At 36.5% G+C, this 21,831-nt stretch overlaps 1 protein-coding gene across 1 annotated transcript; it reads right to left on the minus strand.

Annotated features, from left to right (window-relative positions):
* Positions 1–8,026: 8,026 nt before the first annotated feature.
* LOC308695175 (uncharacterized protein) lies at positions 8,027–19,851 on the minus strand (the record flags this gene model as incomplete). The annotated part of the gene is made up of 6 exons (XM_081373191.1): positions 8,027–8,763; positions 10,170–10,217; positions 10,306–10,419; positions 13,695–13,820; positions 15,732–15,920; positions 19,839–19,851. 6 exons carry the CDS (start codon positions 19,849–19,851, stop codon positions 8,240–8,242), a joined length of 1,014 nt encoding a protein of 337 aa, XP_081229317.1. The 3' UTR covers positions 8,027–8,239.
* Positions 19,852–21,831: the final 1,980 nt, after the last annotated feature.

The raw sequence follows: 21,831 nt of genomic DNA on the forward strand, positions 1-21,831 counted from the left end.
CACTTGTAAAGTTTTTCTCCAGTGTGAATTCTCTGGTGCAGTTTTAAACTGTGTGCTGTAGTAAAAGTCTTCTCACACTCAAAGCACATGTACTCTCTCACACCAGTGTGAGTTCTCTCATGTCTATGTAAATATGACAGCTGTGAAAAACTCTTTCCACACACAGAACATGAATGCGGCTTCTCCTTCATATGAACTGTCAGGTGTGTCTTCAGGTCTGATGCCCTAAAAAATGTTTTGCCGCATTGATCACATGTGAACGGCTTCTCTCCGGTGTGGATGCTCTCATGTTTTTTCTGACTTTCTGACCGACTGAATCTCTTGTCACAGTGTGAACACTTGTAAGGTTTTTCTCCAGTGTGAATCCTCATGTGTTCGCTCAGACTTGTTTTTTGTGTGAATCTCTTCCCACACTGATCACACGTGTGTGGCTTCTCTCCAGTGTGGATCCTCTCATGTGTTTTCAGATTTGATGACCGACTGAATCTCGTGTCACAGTGTGAACACTTGTAAGGTTTTTCTCCAGTGTGGATCCTCTCATGTCTTTTCAGATGTCCTGACCGACTGAATCTCTTGTCACAGTGTGAACACTTGTAAGGTTTTTCTCCAGTGTGAATTCTCTGGTGCCGTTTTAAACTGTTCGCTGAAGTAAAAGTCTTCTCACACTCAAAGCACATGTACTCTCTCACACCAGTGTGTATTTTCTGATGTGTATGTAAATTACTCAGCAGTGAAAAACTCTTTCCACACACAGAACATGAATGTGGCTTCTCCTTCGTATGAACTGTCTGGTGTGTCTTCAGGTGTGATGCACTAACAAATGTTTTGCCGCATTGATCACATGTGAACGGCTTCTCTCCGGTGTGGATCCTCATGTGACGCTCAAGATTAGGTTTAAAATTGAAACTGTTTCCACACTGAACACACATATGTGGCTTTTCTCCAGTGTGGATTCTCATGTGTTTCTTAAGGGATCCTGATTGACTGAAACACTTCCCACACTGATCACATGCGTATGGTTTCTCTCCAGTGTGGATCCTCTTGTGTATGTTAAGATTTTTTTTTATTTTGAAACTCTTCTCACATTGATCACATGTGAACGGCTTCTCTCCAGTATGAACTCTCATGTGAACAACAAGATTTTGTTTTGATTTGAAACCATTTCCGCACTGAACACACATATGTGGCTTCTCTCCAGTGTGGATTCTCATATGAACATCAAGACGCTGTTTGGTTGTGAAACTCTTTCCACACTGATCACATGTGAACAGCTCTCTGGTGTGGATTCTCAGGTGATGCTTAAGACTTTGTTTGCGTGTGAAACTCTTTCCACACTGAGTGCAGGTTGTAGATTTCTTGGCTCTTTTCTTTAAAAATTTATTTTTAGTCTTTGAGCAATTCAAAGGTTTTTCTCCAGGTTGGACATGATGTTCCTCCTCCACTTCACTCAGTTCTTCACTCTCCTCCTCCACTTCACTCAGTTCTTCACTCTCCTCACTCTCTTCCATCAGGTCTGACATAAGAAAAAAAAAAGTTAATTGCATTTTCAGTACATCAAAACAATTTAAAGAGAGATTTTTTTTTACATCCGGTTGAATCAATAACAACAGAGGCTGCGTTATCTTTCTTATGCGTTATCATCTTACATTTCAATTGTGCAACATTAATGAGGTCATCGTCAGCAATGCTGGTGCAAATCAGTAGTGAGATCTAAATGAAGAGTTGCTCAGACCTACTGCTAGGGGTGGGCGATATGGCAAAAATATCATATCACGATTTTTTTCAGGAAAATCACGATTAACGATTTTATCACGATTCTTTTTATGTTGGTTTTACTATTTTGTGACTTAGCATTACAGCCAATCTAATGTCCATATTCTAAAAACAAAACCTTAGGTAACAAAAAAATAAATAAATGGCAGACAGGGGCAAAGATAAAAATATTTGTCATTATTTTCTTTGTTATTAAATATTAAGATCACAGATACGCATTACACATACACAACTTAATATACAAATTAAATAGGCTAAACAGTGTTTTATGTTTTCAGCTACAGTAGGTGTATTTAACAGTAGCATTGAAGAAAGTAATTAAATGAACAAATATGAAAATAAAACAAAACAGACTTCACTGTATAAATTAAACATTGATTCTTATTAAAGCTACTATTAAAGTTATCAGTCAAGAGCAGTGAGTGATTTTCTCTTTGCATTTTGTTGTTTTATTAACATTAAAGGGATAGTTCTCCTAAAATTTCAAATTATCATAATTTACTCTCTCAAGTTGTTTTAAACTCGAATAAGTTTCTTTCTTCTGTTGAAAATAAAAGTTATTTGGAAGAATGTGGGTAACCAAACAGTTGATGTACCCCAGTGACTTCACTATATTTTTCTCCTATGGAAGTCAATGGGGACCAGCTACTGTTTGGATAGCAACATTCTTCAAAATATTAATATTAGAAAAATATTATAAAATATTAGAAGGAAATGAATACAGGTTTGGAACAACATTAGTGCGTAAATGATGAGATAATTTTTATTTTTTTTTAATTACCATCCCTTTAAGGACAAGCGACAGCGTGTTTACTATTGCTACTGTCTCTTTAAGAGTTGCGCGCGACGCGTCTAATATACACGCATTAGACAAGCAGATTTTCTCTCCATTTTCTCAAGTTTGCTTTCACTTTAGACATAAACGACTTTATGTAAACCTTGTGCGTATTTAACAGTATAAGCACAATAAGACTCGAAAGATAACTAGTCCAGTATCCAGGCGCTGGTAGACAGGCTTTTAGTGCATGTGAGCTTCACATGTACGCGCTGAGGAACACACACGTTAGAACAGCGCATCAGCGCGCAAATTAAATGTTTAACCGACAAGGCATTAAAGCACATGCAAATTATGAACTTTTGTGAACTGCAGTGTCCCGTTCCATTGCGTTAACATTTTATGTGAATATACGTCGCGTTGTTCAATATGTTGGGACAGAGGCGCCAGAACAGATATAGGCTAATGCACGAATCTACGATATTTCTTCAAAAGCAGATCGTGGAGACATTTTAATCGCCCACGATCAAAAATCGTCATATCGCACACCCCATACCTACTGCCATGACATTTTTAATGGTCTATGTTTTATTGTTGCAGAATATAGATAGAGTGGGGGAAAACGTCCCCCTTAAAGGGATGGTGAGGAGTAAAATCAACCTAGGATCCTCTGAAACATGAAATGTGCTGTGATTGGTCAGTTGGCCCACTGTGTTGTGATTAGCATCGCTTATGGCATGTTCAGGAAATGTCCTACCCCTGCGATATTTGGCTAAATTTGCTCTAATCGATCACAGAATTATGGATAATTTCTAAAAATAAAAAGCTCCAGTAAACACTACATCAATACTGTAATGTCAGTTAGGCTAGAAGAGGCAAATTATTGGTAAAATACAGAGTAAAATAATGAGCCAAAGTGTAAGAGAGAGAGAGAGTAAGGGAGATAGATCACAGAATGTTCACAGTATGGCAAAATCACAGAGAAAGTAACCCTTTTTAGAGACACCAAGGAATCGCATCACCCTAAATAGGGGCAGACAATCTTAAATGTATTTAAAAACTCGATAAGCATATATACAGTCTCTTGTGTTGCTGTGTCAAGAAGGCGCGTGTGTTGGTCACTAGGAGCTTGGCGTGTTCCCTCGTTGGGACATTCTAAAACGCTTAACGTGAAAAACGCTTAACGTGGCTTACTGTACTAGGCTTACTGTACTAAGACAGCGATTATAAATGACCAAACTCATTACACATCATAATTATATACCATACTATGTATAAAATATCAGATGAGCCCAGAAATTTAACGCAATACGTTTAATTACATGTTAAGCATTTTTCTCCCTTAGAAAACCGTTATAAGAAAACGCTTAATGTGGCTTACTGTACTAAGACAGTGATATTAAATGACCAAACTCAGTACACATCATATTTACCATACTATGTATAAAAAATCAGATGAGCCCAGAAATTGAACGAATTGAATTTTTATACATAGTATGGTATATAAATATGTTGTGTACTGAGTTTGGTCTTTTAATATCACTGTCATAGAACATTATGACTTTAAAGAAAAAGCGTTGTAGTCCAAACGAACAGTTTCTTGGAAAGTGAATTCTGTTAATAAATCTAAGTGAATAAAATCTCCCTTTGCATTGGAAAAAGCATAACAGCACCCTTAGTTTTTAACAGAAAATGTAGCATTTTGGTCATAATCATCAACCATGTTACCAAAGTTATTTTGAGAAGAATCTATGTATAATTTCTCTAGTTCATGAGAAAAACAACTTTATCAGTAATTATCAATGAATTTTTCTTAAATTATGTTTAATTTGCAACACTGTGAGCCATTCTTCCAGAAAATTCACTTGATTACTTGACAATTAATTACAATTAATTTACTTGATATATTTTGTTGTTTACAGTTTCTTACACTTACATACATTCAAACAGATAAAAAAGTCAATGTTATAAACTATATTGAGAAATCTCTGACATTAAGTAAATAAAACTCTCACAGCTCCTGAGATTATGTAAATGTGATTGAAGTGCTTGAATGTTTCTAACATGAATGTTCTTCAGCATCATGAATGAATGAAGAATAGACACCAACCTCTTTGTTCTTCAGGATCTTCAGTGTGTTTCATTCTGCAGGGTTCTGGATCACTCATGTTCTCACTGTCCTCTTTAATAAACTCAGTCTTTGCAGATTTCAGCTCTTCCTGATGCTCTGATGCTCGTCTTCACTTATAGCTGATGGGAATTTACAGCATTTATTGGAGAATTACAGTGGGAGGAGCTTCACTGTGACTGATGTGGGAGTAGCTTCACTGGTTATGTGACTGATGTGGGAGGAGCTTCACAGATGATGTGATTATACATGGGAGGGGCTTCAATTATGGTACATTTTGGTGTGAGGAGCTGATCTGCCAAAATCTAAAATAAATCAGTTACTGAGTTTGTTTTAATAGGGTCAAAGACCTGATGTCAAGTTTTGGTGTTTATATCTCATTTAAATTTTAAATCGTTTTTTTTTTTTTTTTTTTTTTTTTTTTATAAACATAGAAAATCCATTAAATGCAAGTAAAGTGTCTATTTTACAGGTTTTCACAATTGCTAAGTTCTAAGAGAATTAAATTATCAATAACCTAAACCAATTTGTTGAATAAATCACTCTTTCTGCAAAACCTTAAACAAGTTAAGGCCATTAGACGCTGTTTGCAAATCTCCTGCACTCTTTTTACAAACCTCTAAACACATTCTCACTCGCTAAAACACATTTGACACTGTGATGCATTTGTGTCGTAGCAATTGTGAAAAACTGTAATGTTTCAAATAACTTTGAAACAGAAATAACTCAAATAACAAAATGTAAAATGTTAAAATTAGGGTGAAATAATGTTTTATCCTCATTCAACTTAGAGATATATTGGATATAAATGAAACAACACTGAAATATATAAAATAATAAGTGATCATACTAAATTTGATTATATTTTAAATTATTAAAAACTTATTGCGGTATTACCTACTTGTTTGAATTCAAACAAGTATGTAATACCGCAATAAGTTTTTAATTCATTAATGAAAGTATAAAGATTTTAATATACAATGAATAAGTATTTTGGGGGTACACTATTTTGTGGTTTAACTATGATCCTTAAAACCAGTCTTTGAATATATCATCAAATAATTATTCTCTTAAATATGCCTGAAAAGGTTTTGCCCCATACTGTTTTACACATTTAAGCATTTATATCAATCTGTCTGTCTAATGTAAAGCAACTGATGCTAATTCACAATTCTTTATTTCTAATTCTAACATTATTCTCTTTCTTCATTAAAATAATGGTAGAAATCTAGAAAAGTGCTAAAAAACTGCAAGTAAAACATATGAAAACATAAAGAAAGACAGAAATAAATGTACATATTCATAATCATCAAATCCCCTCAGTCTGCTGACACCAATGAAATGAGCTTTAAGTGTCCATTTACAGGAGATCTGAAGACATCAGCATAATAGATGAGGTGAAAACAGGAACTATTGTCATGAAATAAAGAGTGTTTTCAGCAGATCTGTTAATATTGATGAGCCTCAGACTATCAACACTCATTCAACAAGCCATTCAGGGTCATCAGCAGATCATCTCACTTTATTCTGAGTGTTTGCTGTTAGAAACACATTATTTAAGTCAGGATACATGATAAAAGCCTGTAAAACTGCTTTAATGAAAGAAAATACTGTAATTTCTCACAATATAACCGGATAAAACCTCAATAATAAAAAATAAAAAATATATAAATAAAAATAAAAATATTCACACTCATCCTCATAAACCACTGCACAGATGGCATTGTTTGAGGAATGTGCGGAAAAAAGCCTGGATATCTCTATTAGCTGAAAAGTACTTGTCATTGCAGGGCGCAAAAAAACTACATTTAAGGTTACAATAAAAACTTAATTGTAATGTAATACATATTTAATTATTTAAAATTATATATATTATTTTACCATCATTCATTAAAAAGCATCATATCATTATCATTAGGGACACAGAAGTTGACACAACACTTCATATTTTATTTTAATTAAACACAATATTTATAATTAAATGATTCATTTTGTTTTTATTCATTAAAATGCATAATATCAGCATCATATATGCATACATTATAGTAGTCATTACACTTCAAATCTCATCATAAAACCTGACAGCCACAGGAAGAAAACATCGGTATTTGTTACTTTCTTTAGACAAAATACAATATCACTCCATTTTACTATTACATACTTTGGTAATGCCGTAAATGACTCCCTTCTCTGCCTTCCCTTATAAAATAACCTTTTTATCATAGTAAAATTTATAAATTGTTCCCAATAAAAGTATTGTTTAGTGTAAAACATGCTGAAGATTAGTGAGCAGGATTCATTAAATGATGAGGTGTTTCCTCACAAAAGCGCTTTATTCGGTGTAGTGAAGCCTCTTCTCCATTGACATCTGTCACATGTGCATGTATTTGTGATTTTGTTCTGTGTAATGATTTGTCTGTCCTCTAGGCGGCGACAATGTTCTTGTTTGTGTCTTTGTCTTGTTAGGAACTGATTGTCTGCACCTGTGGATCGTGTAGGTTTGGGATAAGAAGTCTAAGCAGCCAAATCTGTTCGGCGGGCGGTTCTGCCCCCGATTCATTTTCCTTCTACAATAGTTTATATTCTTTTTGTAATAAGTCCCTTATTAAACGAGCTGTGCTGTGAAGCCCTCAATTGTGTCGTAACAACATCCATTCATTAAAGGAGAACTCCGGTCAATTTTAACATTGAGCTCATTTTTTTGTACATTTGGAGTGCTGTCAATACAGAGAACAACGACAAAAATCGGTAACTAAACCTATGCGCGTGAACTCGGCAATCGACTAGTTTTGACTTCACCCGAAAAACAGGATGTAAACAGGTATTTGCGCTGGCTTAAATAACATCATTTTTATACATATCTTTCACATCTACTGCAGTCAGATCCACTCGTGTTCACTCGGAAGGAATCACTCACATTTTCTGTGCACTTGTAATGACACATCAAGGATGTTAAGAGGCTAAAAGCAGGTTTAAATATTGCCCCATTGAAGTCAACAGGGTGCAAATTTTTAAAATAGAATAACTCGGTGTAGGCAACACCGATTTTTGTCGTTGTTATCTGTATTGACAGCACTCCAAATGTACAAAAAAATGAGCTCAATGTTAAAATTGACCGGAGTTCTCCTTTAAAAACGGCCTCTGCTCTCCTTTCCTGCGTACCAGTCAAGCCAAGCCATGTTCAAGTTTAGTTCTTTAACTCAATTTTTTGTTAAAGTTCTTTTCATGTCAATAAAGCGGCACTTGGGTTCTTCAAACTTGCCATCAATGGACTTACTTACATATTTTAACTTAAACTTAGCTTGGAATGACAGCACTGAAGAGAAAAGCAGTGAGAAAACCTCATGCATAACCAACAACAAATTTTTTATTCTTAAATGAAAATACAACTTTGTTGAATTATAAAGTCTAAAATAAAACAGTATTTACATATTGTTAAAGTATAATTCTGTGTATTTGTTACAATAACATGACAAATTCTGCATTAAAACTGGTTTCAGTGTAAACAACTTTTTTTTTTTTTTTTTTTTTTGTCTTCATGATTTGGTAGTAAAATGTTACGACTACATGACTGAACATGAAACAGACGCTTCTGAACCCAGAGCAGATACACTCATTTTTGGGCCAATTGTGAATCCAGTTCCCAGGAATTTGACCTCCACCCCATCCAAACCAGCAGATGCACCCGTGTCAAATCCAAGTCCCACTTTGACAGCAGCTGGACCAGCTTTAGCTGATGCACCGAAGACTTCAGCTTTAGCCATTGCTCCAACTTTACCCAGACCGACTTCAGCATTTACACCGGCGTTAGGGCCTCTGGCTTCTGCCTCAAATACACTGTATTCTGCACGAGCTCGTCCATATCCTGCTTCTGCTTTGTATCCATACTTGGGAATTCTCTTCCCTGTATATGATCCTTGTCCAGCAAAAGCGCCTTCTGCTGTGGCATCTGCTTCTCTGTCATATGTGTCAATCATGTCTAGGAGAGCACTTGATGTTCCTTGTGCTCTTGACTCTTTTATAGTAATCTCATCGATTTCACCCTTGTTCTGCCGCTGTTTGGTAGAAGGTATATCAGATTCTAAATCTGCAAATGAAACAGATGAGCTTTAACGCAGGGCAAATAGACACATTTAAAAAAACAAACAAAACAGAAACAAGCTTCTATGTAAATGTACTCCATTTTGCCCTGAACATTAGAACATTGTACATTAGAACAAGTTGTTTTTTTATGAAGCCCGGGACGTCACCTGTGGGAGAAAAAAACAAAACAATTCATGGCGACGGTTTTGCAATCCGGCCCCTCAGTTTATAAACCGTACTGACGAATCCTTAAACTGTTCCATCGGTTAAACAAATCGTGCCCGCGGATTAATAAACCGTCCTCACGAGTTCCTAATCCGTGCTTTCAGATTTGTAAACCATGCCTGCGCTTTCGCAATCTGTTCCCACAGGTTTGTCCTCACGGATCTGTGGCCCGCCCTCAGTCAGTGCCGGCGGATTCAACCAGGCCACTGTTTAGATACGGGATGCTTTGCATTGTGTTTAAACTTTATTTTTCTAAATGAATGATTTACTGAATTAAAAAAGGAAACACATTTACTTGCATCTTTTAAAGTCCATGTTTTTTTTGTTGTTGTTTTTTTCAGCTCAGTATAATAGAATAAGCAAAAAAGACTTCACATAGGCCTATAAAAAATAAATATAACAAACACATTTCCAAAACTGTAAATGGTTAGGTTAGATAAAAATAAACCATTGATAAATTATTTTATGATAAACATGTAACTGTCTTAAGTGAACTTGTTTATAGTTATAAACACAAATAAAAATATTAATAATCAACATTATTATTATTAGGCTACATATTTAGAAGACGCTTTTATCCAAAAAAGGAACAAAGCAATTCGTCAAATGTCAGTCATAATACAGGTTAGACAATAATAATACAAGATTATTGATTTGACAAGAAGATTTTGACACATATCCAAGTGTTTGTGCAGAGTGTGGAGCGTATACTTGCCTCACAGACATCAGAAATATACCTTTATAAAGTTTGAAATGTCCACTTTTAAACAAACAAATTCAAATCATAAGCAAATACCGTCTGATTAAGTAATCCGTATGAAAGATGCATTTCCCTTTACAGCGGAGATGGAGATATGTTTGAAGCTGATACTGATTTAGAAAACACTAGTTTATTAATAAACAATTAAAATGCCTTCTTATTTTTGTTTTTATCTTAATATATGAAGAGTTCAGATGCAAAAGCCTCTAACTGCCATCTGAAATTTTCTTCTAGAATGATCATTTTCAGTAATTTCACTTTAATGGCAATGAAAATTACCTATTAATTGCATTTAAGTGAAATTACAGAACTTAAATATACAAACTTGATAAAAATTATCATTCTAGAAGAAAATTTCAGATGGCACTTAGAGGCTTTTGCATCTGAACTCTTCATATATAGAACAACTATTGCAATACACTTACCATTTCCACTATGTTCATGTTCGTTAGTGGGCATGTCACTGTCTTCATCTGCAAATAAAACAAATTAACTTTAATGCAGTGCAAACAGACACAGATATTTAGAAAAACAACAAGCTTTATATTAAAATGCACTTACCACTTTCATCGTGTCCCTGGTGGCTCACTTGTATTTTTGTAGACATTTTAGTGAGTCGCAGGTTCTCAATCTCAGTCTCTTTGGTGGAGCGTTGTTGTGTCTCGGTCAGTAACCCTGCTCCATATTTATATAATTATGGGAAGAGCAACTGAAAGTGAATGTCAAAAGTGAGAGGCCCTACAGTACAGTAGGTTTAATGGAATAGCCTCACTTTTTGTAAGCTTTATTTTAGTGTGTGTTTGCAGAAGTCACATGCTCTTCCTTGAAAGAGGATTTCCTGTTAAATCTTGAAAGGGCCAGTTCATCTCGAAATTTCAGCTTTGCGTATATTTGATTCATGGATGTTTAGTCTCTCTGCGTCAGTCTGTGATTTCTGTAATGTTGCCAGTAAACTGCAGTTTTTATCAGTCGTTGAAAGTTTCTGGGATGAGAAGTTGCAACATTTCCAGTTAATTACTATTTCGATTTTACAGTATGTGAACATCCATCAATCATCCATTTTTATTTTATTATTATTATGGTGGTTATTGGTATATTACAAAGGTATAAAGCAGATTTTAATACTTTAGTGAAATTGAATGATAACTTTTATTGGTTATGAAATTTAAGGGTTGTCCCGTGAAAACTAAAAGGTTACTACTGTATTATTTATGGTACAGTACTGGGAACCACAGCAGATTTTTTTTATTTACCACACATTTAAGTTTTTTGTTTAATTTTTTTTATTATTTTTTATTTTTTGCTGTAAATTTAAGTCCAAAGTAAGGTTGCTACCGCATTTTTTATGGTAAAATACTGGCAACCAAGCTGACTTTTTTTTTTTTCGTAAATATCACAGTTTTTTTACATTGTGTTTGCCCGTAAATTTAAGTCGTGTAAAACAGTGGTTCTCAACTCCAGTCCTCGGGACCCGTTGCTCTGCACATTTTGTATGTCTCTCTTATCTGACACACTCAGTTCAGTTCATGGAGTCTCTCTTAACGAGCTGATGATCTGATTCAGGTGTGGAGCAGTGGGTCCCGAGGACTGGAGTTGAGAACCACTGGTGTAAAACATAAAAGGTTGCCACCAAGCGTGCCGCACAAGCCCTGAAAAGTGAAGCCAAAACGTCTCGATCGCCCCCCGGTGACTGGTCCTAGTATAGGTCATAAGCCCCGCCTCCCCGTGTTATTCAACGGGACGTGAGAACTAAACAATTAAATTACACTTCAAATATCTTTTTTCCAAAGGTGGTTTCTTTCATTTGCTGTTGTTTTTATCACACTGATGTAAGTTCAAGTGTCTGTTTCAAAAATAAGTTGTTTTTTAGTTAGTTACGTGATGCGGTGGTGTAACGTCATGATTGACAGCTGTGATTGACAGGTTCTCTGAGCGAAGTAGTTACTGAAGCACCACAGATATTTTTTTCGGGATCTTCGGAGGACTGAGGAGATTGTATTTACTTTATTTTAACAAGCTTCTTGTCGTACTGCAATACATTTTCAAAAAAGTGTGCAGAATGCCCTCTCCCGCAGCTGCCAGTTTTTTACCATAAATTTCACAGGTTTTTCTTAACAGTGTAGAAATAATAAATAAAAAATAAATGTTTTTTTTTTGTTTTTTTTTTTACATTTGTTTGAACATTAAAACAGTAAAATAAAACAAATGAATGAATGAATATAAAATAATAATAATAATAAACACATTACAGAACATCTAGAACGGGGATGGCGAACCTGTTCAGCATCCCTCATCACTGCAAAGAGCCACACAACAGATGTGTCTCACAATAACATTACATTACAATTTATTACTTTTTACAATTACTAATTACATAACACACAATAGTTTTCATGGATTTTAATGTTTGTCAATGTTTGTCATAGTATCAGCCTACCTAAAAGGTTACATGACTCAGTGGGACATATCCAGATTCAGATGAAGAGTCTTTTTGTTAAAATGTTAATAAAAAACAACTCCAAGCTAAATAATCTCCTTTGTCTTTTATAGGTGAATATACATACACCAAACTTTACAGTTGTATTCAAAACCATATTGTGGTTTGTCCAGAGGGATTTGTTGATACATCATTCTTGGCCTGATTTATATGACATTTTATGGCTAAAAATAGGGCCGAAATTAAAGGCTATTGGCAGTTTTTTCTGATTTACAGGGTTCAAAAGGAGATATTCTTGTAATGGATCTTGTAATGTCTTTTCATTGAATATATCAACAAAATGCACAAATAATTTTGAACCTTATTTTTTTCAATGGTCAGATTTGTCACTTCAAAATATATGCAAATTAGTGCATATTTAATTAGATCTAGCCTGATTAGCATATTTAAACAAAAAATTACAGAAAACTTGCAATACATTTTTTTATCCTATTCATGCGAGTAATCAACTGGCAAAGTTTCATGGTGATATCTGCAAGTTAAAAAAATTACCCTATTCACCTGTAGTGTCTCGCCTTAAAGAGCCAAAAATTGGCGGCCATCTTGAATTTGAAGGTCAAAAATAGGTCAAATCAATAAATCTACATAATTTATGAATTGCATGACCCAAATAGCCTCAGAAACCATGTATTATGTAGAACTGTGGCCAAAACCATTAAAAAGTTAATTTCCAGCTTGGCTGATGGCAGCCATTTTGGATATAGGGCTCTCAAAGATTTTCCCCACATTTTTGTGAGGGGCACCCAGACTAATTTTTTTCTTTAACCTTTATAGATGACAAATCCAGTGAGAAACGAACCTTCCCTCTCCACGGTCACGGAATTGCTATATATGACCCAACTAACACTCCTTGGTTTCCACAATCTTTGTTAAGTCTGGCTTGTATTCAGTTGTGGCTACTCGTAGTAACTCTTTCACATGCGTGTCAGTCAGGACAGAGCGATGCTTTGATTTCACTTGTTTCAGTGTTGAAAAAAGTGATTCACACATGTAAGTTGACCCAAACATTGACAAAGGTTTGACTGCAGCCTGTTTGACATTGGGATATCTCTCATTCGGCACAATCTTCCAAAACTCCACGGTTCCTTCCCCCAGAACACTTTTAAGTCTGTCATCCTCAGAAAGTTCAATCATTTCAAGCTGAGATGCTGCTTCATCTTCCACTAAAGGGGCTTTTAAACAGTCTGATTAAGCAGTGAATAGGTTGATAAGAAATTAAATTTGTGGTCTTTTTTGGCGTAAGCCGGAGAATCTGTCCTCAAAACTCTGTTCGAGATTTTCAAGCAGTGTTGCATACCTTGCAGTACTCACATTTACAACCTCTGCTGCTTGTCCACTTGCCTTCAACAAGGATGGAAAATGTGTTAACTGCCTCTTTTGTAGACGAGTCTTGAACAGCTTGAGTTTAATGTGAAAATACTCTGCACCAGGTCAGACACCATCTTTAACTTGCCTTGCAGATCCACATTGAGGCCATTCAGATAATGCAGCATGTCGACCAAAAAAGCCAAGTCCGAAATCCACTGGGGATCACGTAGCTCAGGAAAGTCCTTATGTTTCTCTGTGAGGAACAACTTCACTGGATTTAAAAGCTCAAAAAAATGAAAGCCATCTTACATTTAACACACAATTTTTCAAAAGTGTGTTAAACAGTTTAGAAGCAGATCTTCTAGAAGTGGTAAATGCCTCACTTCTCTCTGGGAGTTTTCCAAACTCCCTGAAAACTGCAGTTGTCAAGCCCCTCCTGAAAAAGAACAATCTGGATAAGACCATATTAAGCAACTTTAGACCGATCTCAAATCTTCCTTTCATAGGCAAGATCATTGAAAAAGTTGTCTTCAATCAGCTGAACAAATTCTAATGCTCGAATGGATACTTTGACAATTTTCAATCTGGTTTCCGACCGCACCACAGCAAAGAGACAGCGCTCATAAAGATAATAAACGATATTCGCTTAAATACTGATTCAGGCAAATTATCAGTGCTGGTACTACTCGACCTCAGTGCTGCATTTGACACTATCGATCATAACATACTTCTGGACAGGCTGGAAAACTGGGTGGGGCTTTCTGGGATAGTCCTAAAATGGTTCAGGTCATACTTAGATGGGAGAGGTTATTATCTGAGTATAGGAGACCATAAGTCTGAGTGGACATCCATGACATGCGGAGTCCCTCAAGGCTCAATTCTTGCGCCACTCCTGTTCAACCTGTATATGCTCCCAATGAGCCAAATAATGAGGAAGAACCAAATTGCTTACCACAGCTATGCAGACGACACACAGCTCTACTTAGCCCTATCGCCTAACGATTACAGCCCCATTGACTCCCTGTGCCAATGCATTGATGAAGTAAACAGTTGGATGTGTCAAAATTTTCTTCAGTTAAACAAAGACAAAACTGAAGTCATTGCATTTGGAAACAAAGATGAAGTTCTCAAGGTGAACGCATACCTTCACTCTAGGGGTCAAACAACTAAAAATCAAGTCAGGAATCTTGGTGTGACACTAGAGTCAGACCTTAGTTTCAGTAGTCATGTCAAAGCAATAACTAAATCAGCATACTATCATCTGAAAAATATTGCAAGAATTAGATGCTTTGTTTCCAGACAAGACTTAGAGAAACTTGTGCATGCTTTCATCACCAGCAGGGTGGATTATTGTAATGGACTCCTCACTGGCCTTGCCAATAAGACCATAAGACAGTTGCAGCTCATACAGAACGCTGCCGCCAGGATTCTGAGCAGAACCAGAAAATATGAACATATCACACCAGTCCTCAGGTCTTTACACTGGCTCCCAGTTAAATTTAGGATTGATTTTAAAGTATTATTACTGGTATATAAATCATTCAATGGCCTAGGACCTCAATACATTGCAGATATGCTCACTGAATATAAACCCAACAGATCACTCAGATCATTAGGATCATATCAGCTAGAGATACCAAGGGTTCACTCTAAGCATGGCGAGTCCGCTTTAAGCTATTATGCCAGCTGCAGCTGGAACCAGCTTCCAGAGGAGATCAGATGTGCTCCTACTGTAGTCACATTCAAATCTAGACTCAAAACACATCTGTTTAGCTATGCACTTAATGAATGAGCACTGTGCCAATGTTCATCCGACTGTTTGTACTGTACTGTATTTTATTATTTTTTATTCTTCTTAACTGTTTTAATTATTCTTATTTCTTGTTATTATTTTAATTTCTTTTATGTAAAGCACTTTGAATTGCCATTGTGTATAAAATGTGCTATATAAATAAACTTTGCCTTGCCTTGCCTTGCCTTGCCTTACAGCGCAGTGAAGAAGCAGATCAGATGGAAGATCTTCATCAAGCTCAGCAATGAGATTTTTGAACTGCCTGTGATTGAGAGCATGTGTGCATATAAAATAGACAATTTTCAGGAGTCAGCTTTTTAGACACCAAGTGCTCTTGGTGGATAATACAGTGAAATGTCCAAAATGCAGGAAAACGGTCATAAGCTTTACACAGCCCTACAAGGCCTTTCCCAGATCCCAACATGGCTGGTGCTCCATCAGTGGCTATTGCTGTTAGCTCTGATGACTGCAGATCTGCTTTCTCAACAACAGCCATCAGTGTCTCTTTCAGGTCGATGCCACGGGTTCTGTCTTTCAGTGGCACAATGTCAAGCAGCTCTTCCTTAATTGTGCAGTCTTCTGACACAAATCGTACAACCAACTGTGTCTTATCTTGAACATCGCAAGACTCATCCAAAGAAAATGCTTGAATACCAGCACTTCTGAAGATCTGAATATAAATGTGTTTCAACTGAGTCGTTAATGTCCGATATTCTCTCTTCAACTGTGTGCCGTGACAGCTGAATTTCCTTTACTGAACGTTTCAAATTTTCATTTTCGGGACAAAGACATCAACAACATTACTAAGGCACTTTATAAGAAACTCCCCTTCACGATATGTTTTTTTTTTTTTTTGCACGAGCAATGTTCCATGCCAGCTGATATGACGCTAATGTCACCGTCTCTGAATGCTTGGTAAATTTCCAAAAAAGCTGACTTTGCTTCTCTGACTGACGTTTCAAAATGTTTACTTTGTGCTTGCGAAGTTCACTGCCTTTGGGAAATTCCCGGGCCACCGTAGAATGGAGTGATATGAAATGGCGCTCAAGATTTGAAGCCTTAAAATGCAACAACGATGTCTGGCATATCAAGCAGAATGGTTTTCCATTTTGTTAAAAAAAATATATAAATCCTCCCATTCAGATAAAAATGTTCTGTGCTCATCTTCATATTTGCGCTCTGCTGTATGCTTCTTTGATTCTGCCATGATAATTCCTACTAACGAACTTTACGTTAACCTGACAGCGGCAGCTCCTGTCAGTCAATAATAGGCTAGTCACGTTAAATTGCGCGAGAGTCGAGGTTCTGTTAAAAAATTATATGAATATATTATTTTAAAGAAAGTAAAATTACATTCAGAAAATACATTTGAATTCATTCCTATTTATTTTTAAATAAAATGTAGAAATTCTAAAAAAGTTGAATGAATTGCGATTGTATAGCAGCCTACACAGAACATGTGGAGACTGAACCGAGCAGTCAAAGAGCCACACGCAGATCACAGCATTTCGTAACGTTGGTCCGTGCCAGTTTGCGAACGTGCCTATTTCATCCCTCATCTGACATTTCCATAACATTTCCATTCACCCATGCGTTGCCTTTTACCATCAGACCTGACACCTTGCAACTCAGACAATAGAAATTTTCAACTAATATATAAACCCATATTGGATTTTGTGGTTATTCCTTAAAAATATCCCTAATTTACTGTGAAAATGGATTTTATGCAGAAATCAGTCATGAGATGCACACAAAAAAGGTAAGATCAATGTGCAGTTTAATGGGGTAATCCATAATCATAAAACAGCCAGGCAAAGGGTCAAAATCCATACAAAGACAGTCCAAAAACAAGAAACAAAACAGGACTGGAACTCAGAAGTGTAAACTGACATCAAGGACTCCATGGACAAACGCTGAAACAGACAGGGTATAAATGTGAGTTGGAACAGCTGAGTGCAATGATCAGTGATGAGTTCAGACAAAGAATTATGGGAAATGCAGTTCATGATGTGGTGGTGACGGTATGGGGAAGAGACCTCTAGTGGACACCCAGGGTACACCAACCAGACACTGTGACAAAATCATGTTTTGTTTTGCAGATTGACATGGTTTTAGTGCAAATAATAGAGTAAAAACAAAAATAGTAGATTTGAATTAATTGTAAAATTAAGTTTAGTGAAAACAAAATAGAACTTTCAAGTTACTTTTTGAAAAAAATCTACTGTCATTGTCAACTGTTTTCTATAAAAATGTTTATAAATGTCTATAAACATTTATTCAGCTAATTCGTGTCCTGTTTAAAATGTGCAATGTTCAAATGCAAAGACAGCACGTCACAAATAGAAAACCCCCTTTTCCCTGTGGGATTTATCATATTTGATGATACTAAATTTAAATTATTAAAATAATTTAATAATAATTAAAAAAGTTGTCTCTTGCAATTCTCAGTGCCATTTGAGTTAGAATCAAAAGGAGGATGCAGAAATAAAATACAGTGTGTAAACAGTCGGACGAACATTGGCACAGTGCTCATTCAGTAAATGCATAGCTAAACAGAAGTGTTTTGAGTCTGGATTTGAATGTGACTACTGTAGGAGCACATCTGATCTCTTCTGGAAGCTGGTTCCAGCTGCGGCTCGCCATGCTTAGAGTGAACCCTTGGTATTTCTAGCTGATATGGTAAATGGACTGCATTTATATAGCGCTTTCACAGACCTATGGCCACCAAAGCGCTTTACATATTGCCTCACATTCACTCACTCATTCATACACAGACGGCGGTGTCAGCCATGCAAGGCGCCATCCTGCTCGTCGGGAGCCGCTGGGGTTAGGTGTCTTGCTCATGGACACCTCGAACAGGAGTGGTGCAAGAATTGAGGGACTTAGGGACATAATAACCTCTCCCCTCTAAGTATGACCTGAACCTTTTTAGGACTATCCCAGAAAGCCAGAGACAGTTTTCCAGCCTGTCAAGAAGTATGTTGTGATCGACAGTGTCAAATGCTGCACTGAGGTCAAGTAGTACCAGAGTTGATGTTGTGCCTGTATCAGTATTTAAGCGAATATTTTGGAAAAGTCCCATAGAGAATTGTGTCAAGGGCACAAGTTGATGTTTTAAGGGTGCTGTGCGGTTTCTTCCAGAATTGAACCACTAATTTCTTCGAAATCAGACATTTTGCGGATGTGGTGTGATCTGTCTGACCTCAGTGCCATGTTGACCTCAACGTGAGTAAAAAGGGCTGACTGGAACTGAAGTGAAAAAGAGGTGGCAGAAATGTGGGTTTGGAAAGAAGAACTGTTAATCACGGGAACAAGGATGTGATACTGACTAGGATTGTGTTTGTGTGAAGTATGCATTCCCACCCTGAGAATATTTACGTATCTTTAACATGCTGAAATGTTCCTGTAAATATAATTATCTTAGAAAATGTGCATTGGTCTCATTTGTTAATGCATTAGCTAACATGAACTCACAGAGAGCAATAACCTTTGTGAATGTTAGTTAATAAGATATTTGTGTTCATGTTAGTACACTAATGTTAACAGATACAATTTTGGATCTTAAAAATGTCTTAGTAAATGTTGAAATTAACATTAAATGAGTTCCTTCATTGTTAGTTCATGTTAAATAATGCTGACAAAATGAAACCTTATTGTAAAGTGTTACCATTTGTTTTATTATAAAATTCATAGAAGTGTAATTAAGTTAACAAATCTTCTGAGACCCAGAATTGTGACATCAAAATGAAACCTCAAACTGAAAACCTGCGAGCTGGGACGCCCACCGCTGCTCCACTGCACCCAGATTTGCCGTATTCAAAAGAGCCATTGGATTATTTTAAGTAAAGGAGGACACGGCAAGATATTCCCTAAACTTTTCTACTATGGCCCATTTTAACACCAACAGTTTGAATGAACTGTAGTTTTTATAATTCATTTCTGTTGGACAGAGGCTTCTGCTTGCATAGATCACTCTCTCCCTTCCCTCTTATACCCCAAACCTGTCTGACTGGCATTAGTGTACAACAAAAATGACAACTGAAAGTCTGCATAAGCCAGTATGGGTGCTTGTATGTGCCTCTCCCCATACCCAGCAGTCTTGTTTACCTGTGGCCGGTCGTTTGCGTTATTTTGATGTCCCCCACATCATAGAGTTCAGGGGTGCTGCAATCTGGGCAAATATTTTAGTAAAACCTCTATAATAACCTGCTAAGCCTAGGAAAGCACGTAGCTGGGTGATATTCTGAGGAGTTGCCCGGGACTTCTCTGGGTCTGGTGACACCCCTCCTTCTAAAATCGCATGGCCTAAATTATGCACTTCATGCTGGAAGTGAAAGTAGGTTTAACTTTCAAGCCAATGTTCTCCAAGCGGCTGAAAACCAAGTCCAGGTGGGCAATGTGGGCCACAAAAGAAGGGGAGAAGACTATTATATCATCCAAATAGAGCAACAATGTTTAAAAATTTTCAATTCAGTGTTTGGGTAGTTTTTGTGTTACCCTGATCCTGCATCACGAAACAACCCAGGGGTTGAGTTATTTATCGCAGGCTCCTCAGAAGAGAGCAGTTCTCAGCTCTCTGTCAAATTGATGCATGTCTTCGGTAAAACACAGGTTTGTGTACATTTTATTTTAAATTTAAAATCGTTATTCGGCTGTATATTTTCTAATGTTATGCAAAGCATGATACAGGGCCACGATGCGAGTCACCTAAACGAGTGTCGCGCCGGTCTTTTCCTGTGATGAAAATGTCTGATTTTATGATGTTTATTACAAAAGATACGTTATATAAATACTTTGTATGTTAAAACATGTCCTCGGAGCATTTCACTGTTTGTTTATGGACAGGTTATGGAGTCAGTGACCGCATATTTCTGCTAAGAGTGAAACGCAGGGCGGCGGTCTGAAGTTAGAGCTCCCCCGCTGAACATGATACAAGTGGCGGCACGAGATCCAGCTCCGTTTCCACTGTAACCATTGGGTAAAAAACATTTTTTAAATAACGTTTTTAACCCAACGATTGGGTTTGACCATATTTGACCCAAATTTGTGTTTGAACAACCCAGCTTTTTTAAAATATGTATTAAAAAAGACATAAAATGCTATAGCTACTGTAAAATATGAAAATAAAGGAATTGCTATGCAAACCAGTGGTTGCTGGTAATCTAAAAATAATTATGATTTAAGTTAATCCTTAAACATTAATTCATGTATGAAGTGAAAAAATAAGCAAGTATTGGGTTAAGTGCTAATTAAATATTTCGCTCAATTAGGCTATTTCTGCCCGAAAATAAAAATTGCTGTTTCGGCTAAAAATTTTCAGAAGTCGAAAAATGTACAATGAATGAACCAAAGGAATAACTCTTGACTTTGGGCTATAGGCTACAGAAAAGTCCAGGAGCTGACCATTACTAGGAGTACTGGAGGTAGGGTATAGGTGAAATTAGCAGTTTCTATGGTGTGGGAAACTTAATAAAAAGCAAGCCTATAGACTGCACATTTTATTTGATAAATGTATTTGTCTGCATCAGCTAAGGGAATGGACACTTTGCTATAAGGCTATAACACTAGCGGCTGTACCCAGCAAACACAGAACGTTCCCCTAACGTTCCCGTTTGGTTCCCATTTGGTTATTTTTTTGGGAACCAAACAAGAACGTTCTGGGAACGTTCCCTGTAGGTTATTTTTAGGATCTTTGTTTATAACATTAAGGGAACGTTCCCAGAACGTTCCCTGTAGGTTATTTTTAGGTTTAAATTTATAACCTAAAGAGAACGTTCTGGGAACATTCCCTGTAGGTTATTTTTTGGATATATTTTTATAACTTTAAGGGAACGTTCCCAGAACGTTCCCTGTAGGTTATTTTTAGGTTTAAATTTATAACCTAAAGAGAACGTTCTGGGAACATTCCCTGTAGGTTATTTTTAGGATCTATTTTTATAACTTTAAGGGAACGTTCCCAGAACGTTCCCTGTAGGTTATTTTTAGGTTTAAATTTATAACCTAAAGAGAACGTTCTGGGAACGTTCCCTGCAGGTTGTTATTTAATAACCTAAAGAGAACCTTCCCAGAACGTTCCCTGCAGGTTATTTTTAGGTTTAATTTTTATAACCTAAAGAGAACCTTCCCAGAACGTTTCCTTGCAGGTTTTAGGTTTTATTTGTATAACCTAAAGAGAACGTTCTGGGAACGTTCTCTGCAGGTTATTATTTTAATATCACTTAGCCTACTATTAACAGGCAGATTACCAACTGACAACGTCGTCAGTACGGTCCCCTAAGGTTATAAGATAACCAACAACGTTCAGATCTATTCGCAATAACTTTTTATTAATGATATTTTAAATTATGTTATATTTTAATTCTATATGTTTATTTAAATGCTGCATGACTTTGAAGTGTTTTAATGCGCATGCGCGTGATCAAACACTGGAGCACGTGCGCTGCTCGAGAGCAGATGGAAACGTCATCGACAACTGACAAACAACAAAACT

This window comes from Scardinius erythrophthalmus (genome assembly GCF_964197995.2).
Source record: "Scardinius erythrophthalmus genome assembly, chromosome: 1".
NCBI lineage: Eukaryota > Metazoa > Chordata > Actinopteri > Cypriniformes > Leuciscidae > Scardinius > Scardinius erythrophthalmus.